The 12460-nt window shown below is 36.2% G+C and overlaps 1 protein-coding gene across 1 annotated transcript in view; it reads right to left on the bottom strand.

The window, feature by feature from the left end:
* CSPP1 (centrosome and spindle pole associated protein 1) overlaps window positions 1-12460 on the bottom strand; it is a 71818-nt gene that overhangs the window by 42363 nt on the left and 16995 nt on the right. The window contains exons 8-10 of the mRNA XM_014939665.1: window positions 9385-9486; window positions 8686-8768; window positions 6725-6818 (exon numbers count right to left, since the gene is read on the bottom strand). Of these exons, the coding sequence (XP_014795151.1) occupies window positions 6725-6818; window positions 8686-8768; window positions 9385-9486 (279 nt within the window). The remainder of the gene's footprint in view (window positions 1-6724; window positions 6819-8685; window positions 8769-9384; window positions 9487-12460) is intronic.

Here is a 12460-nt window from a genome sequence, read left to right as displayed (position 1 = left end):
AGAAGTTCTCGGTCCTGACCACCTAATGGAAATGTCCACACATTTGTGTAAATACACCACAAAATACAGAAAAGGTACCAGACAAAAACATTGCATTTCAGTAAATAAACACAACTCTTAAGAAGTATCTGGTGATCATCTATTCTGCCTAATAAAAATTCAACTTCATAAAAGGTCAAACCACCACATTGCTTTTAACTACAGCCTTTCAGGACATTCCTTAAGAACTGATCTTAATTCACATTACAGCAAAAGTTCATAATAAACTTCATTTTCAATGAAGATACATTTTCAATTTTGCAAAGTAATTAGATAACCCTCTACCAGCAAAAGAGGTAACTTTAGTTAGAGCTTCCTTACCCTTAGGAAACTAAAAATAATTTTTTAAAAATGAAAAATATATATGTTTTTTCCTTTGTTCCATTGAAACCTGGGGATTTTGTTTACTAAAAACTAAAGTTCTCATGCCAACAAGTTGAATTGTATGCAATATTACCTAGTAGCTGGAATTCCTTAGTTATGAAAATTATTCCTACCACATTGAATTAACAAAATTCCCAAACCATCATCACCATGTTCTATGTAGTTTTACTATCGCATACAAGAACTCCTAACACATTTCCATTCACAAAGTCACTATGAATGTTCAGTGAAGGAGACCTGAACAATAAAGTGAAGGAAACTGCAATCAAACTATCAAATTAACAAATAAACAAATAAAAAGCCTCCCACCCCTCCCGAAAAGCACCAATCAACCAACCCACAAAACCCCACCCATGATGCACAACTGAAAGAGTATTTTTTTATTCAATTATTATGATGGGACTGTAAAGTGATCTTTACTGAGAAAAAAAAAAGTCTATCTAGTTTTTAGACACAGTTTGTTTGGTGTATGATGCTCTAAACTACTAAAATTTTCATTACTATTTTCTAAGTTTGTCTGGTTTTGTGTAGTCAGGAAGCTACAAATTTCGAAAGCTACGCAATACAACAGCAACTAAAAAAAGTGACTTAAATTTTATAATTTTTTTTCTTCTCGGTCCTGACCACCTAATGGAAATGTCCACACATTTGTGTAAATACACCACAAAATACAGAAAAGGTACCAGACAAAAACATTGCATTTCAGTCAATTTAAAACATGAAACACAGCAGAGTATACGATCTTGGATCCTGCATAAAAATACTGGATCTTTACTGAGAAAAAGAAAAGTCTATCTAGTTTTTAGACACAGTTTGTTTGGTGTATGATGCTCTAAACTACTAAAATTTTCATTACTATTTTCTAAGTTTGTCTGGTTTTTTGTAGTCAGGAAGCTACAAATTTCAAAGCTACACAATACAACACAACTAAAAAAAGTGACTTAAATTTTATATTTTTTTTCCCTAATGCTCAACTGAGGAAGATACACTATGGCATTCCAAAATTATGAGGATCAAAATGAAAGTTAAAACTGAAGAGAGTAAAACCCACAGGGAGGAGAGCAAATTGCTCCACTTTTAGGATGGTTCCCATGACTGTTAAGAATAAACAAAATATTGGCAGATATATATATGTAAAAGGAAACAGTGATAACACCTCGTGTTGATTTTATTTAACCCAAAAAACTTTCACTTGTGGTAGTTCCTCCACAATAAACGTGGAGTCTTTTATTATTTTAAAAGCAAACCAAACCATGATCACCATGTTCTATGTAGTATGACTATCACACACAAGAACTCCTAACACATTTCCATTCACAAAGTCACTATGAATGTTCAGTGAAGGAGACCTGAACAATAAAGTGAAGGAAACTGCAATCAAACTATCAAATTAACAAATAAACAAATAAAAAGCCTCCCACCCCTCCCAAAAAGCACCATTTTTTATTCAATTATTATGATGGGACTGTAAAGTGACCAAAAGGTTGCAAACCTCACGGTTTGTGATTTTTGGGGATTCTGGAATCACTTCTCTTTTCCACAAGTTTCAGGTTTTAATTTACTAAATCTTTATACTCAATAGTTAACAATATTCTCTGAAGCAGCACCGCTTGAAGTTGAATACACAACTTTGTGTATTCAAGTTACTGCAAGAGATGACTGAACAGATCAGAGAGACCGAGCGTTCCAAGACCACTGGTTTAATGTTGCCTTTAAACAGTTCCAAAAAATTGCCCTGCCACACATCACACTGAAGATCAGGTAGGTTCAAATGTAAAAATATATAGAAATTTTTCCACAGTTCAACCCTAGCTTGTCTTCAAAGGCTCCGATCTGTAGAACTACTGCAGTTCTTTTATTTTTGCCTTACAATTTTTCTGAATGGAGCTAGGAATGCTGTTTTCAACAGTATTTCTCTCTACTATGCTCAACAATTAAGTTCCCTGCTAAATTTGACAGCTAGATTTATCTATATTAGCTATACTTATTTAAATTTATCCCTGCTAGATTTAAGCAGTCAGAGATGATCAGAATAGAGTTGGTCAGAATCGTTTGTTCTTGCACAAGGTTGTGAACAGCACCATTTCCCATATTTCTGCAATTAAAATTCAATACCATGCCTTTAACAATACAGGGGTAAATATTCCTCTTATACTTCATTTTGTAAAAAAATTTAAAGTATCCAGGACTTAAACTGTTAATGGGAGAATAAACAAAATATTGGCAGATACATATATGTAAAAGGAAACAGTGATAACACCTCGTGGATTTTATTGAACCCAAAAAACTTTCACTTGTGGTAGTTCCTCCACAATAAATGTGGAGTCTTTTATTATTTTAAAAGCAAACCAAACCATCATCACCATGTTCTATGTAGTTTTACTATCGCATACAAGAACTCCTAACACATTTCCATTCACAAAGTCACTATGAATGTTCAGTGAAGGAGACCTGAACAATAAAGTGAAGGAAACTGCAATCAAACTATCAAATTAACAAATAAACAAATAAAAAGCCTCCCACCCCTCCCGAAAAGCACCAATCAACCAACCCACAAAACCCCACCCATGATGCACAACTGAAAGAGTATTTTTTTATTCAATTATTATGATGGGACTGTAAAGTGACCAAAAGGTTGCAAACCTCACGGTTTGTGATTTTTGGGGATTCTGGAATCACTTCTCTTTTCCACAAGTTTCAGGTTTTAATTTACTAAATCTTTATACTCAATAGTTAACAATATTCTCCAAAGCAGCACCGCTAGGAATACAAATTCACAACTTTGTGTATTCAAGTTACTGCGAGAGATGACTGAACAGATCAGAGAGACTGAGCGTTCAAAGACCACTGGTTTAATGTTGCCTTTAAACAGTTCCAAAAAATTGCCCTGCCACACATCACACTGAAGATCAGGTAGGTTCAAATGTAAAAATATATAGAAATTTTTCCACAGTTCAAAAGAGTATTTTTTTATTCAATTATTATGATGGGACTGTAAAGTGACCAAAAGGTTGCAAACCTCACGGTTTGTGATTTTTGGGGATTCTGGAATCACTTCTCATTTCCACAAGTTTCAGGTTTTAATTTACTAAATCTTTATACTCAATAGTTAACAATATTCTCTGAAGCAGCACCGCTTGAAGTTGAATACACAACTTTGTGTATTCAAGTTACTGCAAGAGATGACTGAACAGATCAGAGAGACCGAGCGTTCCAAGACCACTGGTTTAATGTTGCCTTTAAACAGTTCCAAAAAATTGCCCTGCCACACATCACACTGAAGATCAGGTAGGTTCAAATGTAAAAATATATAGAAATTTTTCCACAGTTCAACCCTAGCTTGTCTTCAAAGGCTCCGATCTGTAGAACTACTGCAGTTCTTTTATTTTTGCCTTACAATTTTTCTGAATGGAGCTAGGAATGCTGTTTTCAACAGTATTTCTCTCTACTATGCTCAACAATTAAGTTCCCTGCTAAATTTGACAGCTAGATTTATCTATATTAGCTATACTTATTTAAATTTATCCCTGCTAGATTTAAGCAGTCAGAGATGATCAGAATAGAGTTGGTCAGAATCGTTTGTTCTTGCACAAGGTTGTGAACAGCACCATTTCCCATATTTCTGCAATTAAAATTCAATACCATGCCTTTAACAATACAGGGGTAAATATTCCTCTTATACTTCATTTTGTAAAAAAATTTAAAGTATCCAGGACTTAAACTGTTAATGGGATCTAAGAAGAAACTTGGGCTCTTCAAAATTAATTAGAAAGGCCAGTTATATTAAGAGGGAAAAGAAACATGTTTGGTTGGGTTTTTTTTCTCTGTAAACGATATTTATTTACCAGTCTTGGGGACAGTTAGCACAAAGAAAAAGCTAATTTTTCTAGTTTTTAATTATTCCCAAAGGAAAATAAAATATGCAAAGAAAGGCTAACTCAGTGTCATTAGTTAGGTTTTTATACATACCGAGAACAAGGCCTGTTGCGTACGGCATTTCAGCTGCAGGGATGGGGCCTCAACCACCTCCCTGGGCAACCTGTTCCAGTGCTCCACCAGCCTCATAGTAAAGAACCCCCTTCTAATCTCCAATCTAAATCTGTTCCCCTCCAGCTTGAAGCCATTTCCCCTCGTCCTGTCACTACAGAATCGTTTGTTCTTGCACAAGGTTGTGAACAGCACCATTTCCCATATTTCTGCAATTAAAATTCAATACCATGCCTTTAACAATACAGAGATAAATATTTCTCTTATACTTCATTTTGTAAAAAAAACTTAACAAAGTATCCGGGACTTAAACTGTTAATGGTATCTAAGAAGAAACTTGGGCTCTTCAAAATTAATTAGAAAGGCCAGTTATATTAAGAGGGAAAAGAAACATGTTTGGTTGGGTTTTTTTTCTCTGTAAACGATATTTATTTACCAGTCTTGGGGACAGTTAGCACAAAGAAAAAGCTAATTTTTCTAGTTTTTAATTATTCCCAAAGGAAAATAAAATATGCAAAGAAAGGCTAACTCGGTGTCATTAGTTAGGTTTTTATACATACCGAGAACAAGGCCTGTTGCGTACGGCATTTCAGCTGCAGATCTGGCCTGTTCATGAGCCGAAGAACTAATTTGTACCTGATTTCTGGCAAAGACAGAAGAGAAAATGGAAAGATCAAACTGGAGACTGTACTTGCAGTCTGGGTGAAAGGCGATAGATGCGCTTACAAGGCTATGCAATGGATTTAAGAAAAACAGCTCTCCCAAAATCCAAACAAATGTCACAAGTAGAAGAAACCACCTGGTAAAAAAGGTGTTTCTCACAGTTTTCCATCACCTGTGGTTTCTGACAGCCCTGTTTTCAACAGCCCTGACAGACTGAGTGGTGCCAGTCAAGAGGCCAGGTAAGGGCTTTACAAGTGTTCTGCTCCTGCCTCATCCATTTACATCACTTCAGGACTTGCAAAACCAAGAGAAAAGGGAGGGGGGGGAAGGTCATTTTAAAACTACTATTAAAAAAAAAAGGATTCCATGTTATTCTAATCATTGAAAGTCTTCACATTGGAGAACGGGTGGTCTGCTGTTTCAAAAAGAAAGCTTCAAGAGCTGCTCTCAAAGGAAACATATCTTTCTTGTTCTACTACATCCCAGCTGGAGGAAAAACTATCAGCCATTTCAGACAACATATCAGGGATTTGAAATAAACATTTTCCTTTCATCGTGCAATTATCAGAAAAAAAAAAATACACTGTGTACCACACCTAGAATTTCCAGTTCTGGAGATCTGCTGCACTCGTGTTCTCTCCTTATATTCATCTTCATAATCTGCAGGTAGATCTCTTACTATTCCATCCAGATAGGGCCTTAAAGAAATAGAAAACATTCAGCTGTGCTTGCCTGAAAACATCCAAACTAAAACAGAAGGTCCAGCAGTTCCATGCAAATGGATCCTGGGCCTGATTGCACACCGGACAGCAGGACCAGTTCTGAAAATACCACCCAAAATTTGTAGAAATAATTTGCTTTGCCAGCATTGTCAAGACAGCGCTCGCTCTGGAGTGTGAATTCCCAAACCTGCTTTCATCCAGCCTTTGACTATTGAGTTAAGGGGTCTGAGAGCTGAAGAGCATTCAGGGTTCAGATGGCATTAACTGAACCAGACCTTGCTGCTCTTAATACCCAGGAGCCAACAAAGTCTATGACACACTGGACAAGTCTGGTGAAAATAACTCTGAAAATTCAGGCTAGCAGAAGACATGATTCCACTTGATTTCTTCTGGAGTCAAGAAAGAAGGATACTGTGTATTATTTGTAAATAAACACAACTCTTAAGAAGTATCTGGTGATCATCTATTCTGCCTAATAAAAATTCAACTTCATAAAAGGTCAAACCACCACATTGCTTTTAACTACAGCCTTTCAGGACATTCCTTAAGAACTGATCTTAATTCACATTACAGCAAAAGTTCATAATAAACTTCATTTTCAATGAAGATACATTTTCAATTTTGCAAAGTAATTAGATAACCCTCTACCAGCAAAAGAGGTAACTTTAGTTAGAGCTTCCTTACCCTTAGGAAACTAAAAATAATTTTTTAAAAATGAAAAATATATATGTTTTTTCCTTTGTTCCATTGAAACCTGGGGATTTTGTTTACTAAAAACTAAAGTTCTCATGCCAACAAGTTGAATTGTATGCAATATTACCTAGTAGCTGGAATTCCTTAGTTATGAAAATTATTCCTACCACATTGAATTAACAAAATTCCTTTAAATTTCAGCCATTATCTTTTAAAACGTAGTAACTTTCCATTACCGTCTCTTATTCCGCTGTTGCTCAGCCATCTGTTCTATCAGTTCTTGCCTGTATTTCTCTTTTTTCCTTTGGAGAAGTTCTCGGTCCTGACCACCTAATGGAAATGTCCACACATTTGTGTAAATACTCCACAAAATACAGAAAAGGTACTGGACAAAAACATTGCATTTCAGTCCAATTTAAAACATGAAACACAGCAGAGTATACGGTCTGGGAACGTGCATAAAAACACTGGATCTTTACTGAGAAAAAAAAAAGTCTATCTAGTTTTTAGACACAGTTTGTTTGGTGTATGATGCTCTAAACTACTAAAATTTTCATTACTATTTTCTAAGTTTGTCTGGTTTTGTGTAGTCAGGAAGCTACAAATTTCGAAAGCTACGCAATACAACAGCAACTAAAAAAAGTGACTTAAATTTTATAATTTTTTTTCCCCTAATGCTCAACTGAGGAAGATACACTATGGCATTCCAAAATTATGAGGATCAAAATAAAAGTTAAAACTGAAGAGAGTAAAACCCACAGGGAGGAGAGCAAATTGCTCCACTTTTAGGATGGTTCCCATGACTATTAAGAATAAACAAAATATTGGCAGATACATATATGTAAAAGGAAACAGTGATAACACCTCGTGGATTTTATTGAACCCAAAAAACTTTCACTTGTGGTAGTTCCTCCACAATAAATGTGGAGTCTTTTATTATTTTAAAAGCAAACCAAACCATCATCACCATGTTCTATGTAGTTTTACTATCGCATACAAGAACTCCTAACACATTTCCATTCACAAAGTCACTATGAATGTTCAGTGAAGGAGACCTGAACAATAAAGTGAAGGAAACTGCAATCAAACTATCAAATTAACAAATAAACAAATAAAAAGCCTCCCACCCCTCCCGAAAAGCACCAATCAACCAACCCACAAAACCCCACCCATGATGCACAACTGAAAGAGTATTTTTTTATTCAATTATTATGATGGGACTGTAAAGTGACCAAAAGGTTGCAAACCTCACGGTTTGTGATTTTTGGGGATTCTGGAATCACTTCTCTTTTCCACAAGTTTCAGGTTTTAATTTACTAAATCTTTATACTCAATAGTTAACAATATTCTCTGAAGCAGCACCGCTTGAAGTTGAATACACAACTTTGTGTATTCAAGTTACTGCAAGAGATGACTGAACAGATCAGAGAGACCGAGCGTTCCAAGACCACTGGTTTAATGTTGCCTTTAAACAGTTCCAAAAAATTGCCCTGCCACACATCACACTGAAGATCAGGTAGGTTCAAATGTAAAAATATATAGAAATTTTTCCACAGTTCAACCCTAGCTTGTCTTCAAAGGCTCCGATCTGTAGAACTACTGCAGTTCTTTTATTTTTGCCTTACAATTTTTCTGAATGGAGCTAGGAATGCTGTTTTCAACAGTATTTCTCTCTACTATGCTCAACAATTAAGTTCCCTGCTAAATTTGACAGCTAGATTTATCTATATTAGCTATACTTATTTAAATTTATCCCTGCTAGATTTAAGCAGTCAGAGATGATCAGAATAGAGTTGGTCAGAATCGTTTGTTCTTGCACAAGGTTGTGAACAGCACCATTTCCCATATTTCTGCAATTAAAATTCAATACCATGCCTTTAACAATACAGGGGTAAATATTCCTCTTATACTTCATTTTGTAAAAAAATTTAAAGTATCCAGGACTTAAACTGTTAATGGGATCTAAGAAGAAACTTGGGCTCTTCAAAATTAATTAGAAAGGCCAGTTATATTAAGAGGGAAAAGAAACATGTTTGGTTGGGTTTTTTTTCTCTGTAAACGATATTTATTTACCAGTCTTGGGGACAGTTAGCACAAAGAAAAAGCTAATTTTTCTAGTTTTTAATTATTCCCAAAGGAAAATAAAATATGCAAAGAAAGGCTAACTCAGTGTCATTAGTTAGGTTTTTATACATACCGAGAACAAGGCCTGTTGCGTACGGCATTTCAGCTGCAGATCTGGCCTGTTCATGAGCCGAAGAACTAATTTGTACCTGATTTCTGGCAAAGACAGAAGAGAAAATGGAAAGATCAAACTGGAGACTGTACTTGCAGTCTGGGTGAAAGGCGATAGATGCGCTTACAAGGCTATGCAATGGATTTAAGAAAAACAGCTCTCCCAAAATCCAAACAAATGTCACAAGTAGAAGAAACCACCTGGTAAAAAAGGTGTTTCTCACAGTTTTCCATCACCTGTGGTTTCTGACAGCCCTGTTTTCAACAGCCCTGACAGACTGAGTGGTGCCAGTCAAGAGGCCAGGTAAGGGCTTTACAAGTGTTCTGCTCCTGCCTCATCCATTTACATCACTTCAGGACTTGCAAAACCAAGAGAAAAGGGAGGGGGGGGAAGGTCATTTTAAAACTACTATTAAAAAAAAAAGGATTCCATGTTATTCTAATCATTGAAAGTCTTCACATTGGAGAACGGGTGGTCTGCTGTTTCAAAAAGAAAGCTTCAAGAGCTGCTCTCAAAGGAAACATATCTTTCTTGTTCTACTACATCCCAGCTGGAGGAAAAACTATCAGCCATTTCAGACAACATATCAGGGATTTGAAATAAACATTTTCCTTTCATCGTGCAATTATCAGAAAAAAAAAAATACACTGTGTACCACACCTAGAATTTCCAGTTCTGGAGATCTGCTGCACTCGTGTTCTCTCCTTATATTCATCTTCATAATCTGCAGGTAGATCTCTTACTATTCCATCCAGATAGGGCCTTAAAGAAATAGAAAACATTCAGCTGTGCTTGCCTGAAAACATCCAAACTAAAACAGAAGGTCCAGCAGTTCCATGCAAATGGATCCTGGGCCTGATTGCACACCGGACAGCAGGACCAGTTCTGAAAATACCACCCAAAATTTGTAGAAATAATTTGCTTTGCCAGCATTGTCAAGACAGCGCTCGCTCTGGAGTGTGAATTCCCAAACCTGCTTTCATCCAGCCTTTGACTATTGAGTTAAGGGGTCTGAGAGCTGAAGAGCATTCAGGGTTCAGATGGCATTAACTGAACCAGACCTTGCTGCTCTTAATACCCAGGAGCCAACAAAGTCTATGACACACTGGACAAGTCTGGTGAAACAGTCAATTCAGGTATTAAAAGCTTCTTTAATGACAACCTACCCTTCACTCTGCACCTGAGAGGTGACTTTTGATCAAGATACGAGACACCTATACAAAAATTTAGGAGCTAAAATTTGAATTACCTACATATGAAGAACTATAATTGAAACTCCAAAGGACACAAGGGAGCTCTTCCTGAAAAGATCTGGGGTAGCCAAATTTACAGGCTTTTCTTGCCTTGCAAATTAACCACTCTTTAACAAGGACTTCAACTTAGGAGCTAAAATTTGAATTACCTACATATTACCTACAAGGACTTCAAGAAAGATCTGGGGTAGCCAAATTTACAGGCTTTTCTTGCCTTGCAAATTAACCACTCTTTAACAAGGACTTCAACTTATCTTGATAAAATATAGATATTCGATGAAGAATAAAGTACCAAATAGATGATAACAAAGTTATATGGGGCTTGGAGCAACCTGGTCTTTTGGGAGGTGTCCCTGCCCATGGGGGTTGGAACTCCATTATCTTCAAGGTCCCTTGCAACCCAAACCATTCTATGATTCCATATATTTTCCAGAGCTGGACAGAGCTATGGACAAACTATTCAGCAAACAACAAAAAAAAAACCAAACTAGGTAATCATAGAAAAAAAAACAAACAATGTCTCATTCTTTTACGTAAAAAGATCCACAGCTCTGTAATTTAAATAAAAGCCAATAATCAAAGGCGAAAGGATGCAAGCAGATTATTAAACATCAATTTGGCATCTTAACATCCCACAAGAACAACATGAAAGAACAACATCCATCCTCTTGGCATAACCTAATCCTCTTTCATGATCAAGATCATCTTTTTGATAACAATCCATCTGCTTCTTGGAAGGCTGGTCACGTAAGACTGAAACGCAGTCAGGAAATAGAAAGCCCAGTCCATGGTGTGATGAAAGGACGCGGGGAGGAAGCAAAGAAACCAACCTTGGGGTTCAATAAGCAAATTTTTTGTAAAAAGCAGCCAGTTTAGCACGGCAGGCCTGGACATGTTGGCCCAATTCAATCAAGAAGCTGTTGTAGCCCATTTAAAGGACAAAGCTGGCTGCTGGGGATAGACTAAAGCATTCCACTCATCAAGAACCAAAATATTTTGCACTTCCTCTCACTTCCCTGTCACCATTCCTGTTTGCTGACACATGCCACAGTCAGTCCTTGCACCTCCGTCAAAACACAAACCTTTCTGAAAAGTCCCATTACAAATATCTGCGTCTCCAAACTAATAAAGCCCGTTTAAAAACATAAACTACTTCAGTACAGCAAATAAAAACATCCCTCCTTAGGAATTTAGTTGCTGTCATGAATCAAACGTGTTGTGGAAAAGCTGACTTTGACTCAAATGTAGAAAAAAAAAAAGCTAACTCTTCAGAAGCTGGACTGTCCGTAACTAAAAGATGTGTTTCTTCTAGAAGAGAGACTGAATACAGTTCATCAAAGGTTCAGTGGAGCTCCTTGAGAAGGAAAAAAAAAAGCTAACTCTTCAGAAGCTGGACTGTCCGTAACTAAAAGATGTGTTTCTTCTAGAAGAGAGACTGAATACAGTTCATCAAAGGTTCAGTGGAGCTCCTTGAGAAGGAAAAAAAAAAGTAGGAGATAATAAAGCACATTTAATTAAAAAAAAAAATATGTAATTTTCAATAAAAAGTCATCAAAATTGAAAATACACACCAAAAAACCCAAACCTTAATTGTATGTACAAATTTAAGTTCAGGCAATTCAGATGATGTTCCAGCAACTTCTTTTAAGAAGATGCACCACGTTTGCCAATAACAAAGATAAGAGTATCTTCTGTACTTGCTTTAAAAAGAAAACTGGAACTGTTTCAGAGGCCTCTCCAAATAAGCAATGAATTGCCCAGTGATATACTGGTCACAGCCATTTATATAAGCACCATCAGGATTTTCCAGAATAATTAAAAAATAGCATGTTTCTGTTCAACATGACACTGTCTATTGTTGGTTCAAATACCACTGTTGCTGATATTTTACATATATAATTCTGTATATATTCTTCGAGAAACAAAGTAAACCCTCAAACTTTATCCAATGGTCATTTTTATTTAAATATTAGAATGTGTACGATTATTAAACAGAGGCAAACAGCTACCTAGTAAAAAGAGAACATTATCTCTCTGGGTGTTAATTAATACTGAGGATTAACACTGCAGTTAGTCTCAAAAATATGGATGTTGTTAGACACCAAGTCAAGCTTCTAATATTTTTCTTTCTGAAAAGCTGTAGGACAAGACCACCCTACCCTAAAACCTCCTCTGCTCATTTCCTCCAATATTACACTACAGGATGGAACAATTTTTGTATTTTACATACTCTTCTCTGAATCTCATTCCGCAGAAAACAGGCAATCTCCTTCCTGCCATCTATTAAACCGCTGTTTCCATTTACCAGTCTTTTCCAGAAACATTGTATGAATAAATACATGCTTTTAGAAGCACATCTGAACACACCATCTGAAACTCTGAAATAACCCATTTATTTAGTCTGCATCTCCCAAATGCTCCCAGACATTTCATTTTCTTCATAGTTACTTAATTCCTTTACGATTTAAAAAAAAAAAAAAAAA

This window comes from Calidris pugnax, unplaced genomic scaffold (assembly GCF_001431845.1).
Source record: "Calidris pugnax isolate Ruff unplaced genomic scaffold, ASM143184v1 scaffold5, whole genome shotgun sequence".
Taxonomy (NCBI): Eukaryota; Metazoa; Chordata; class Aves; order Charadriiformes; family Scolopacidae; genus Calidris; species Calidris pugnax.
This window is presented reverse-complemented; position numbering and strand designations above follow the sequence as displayed.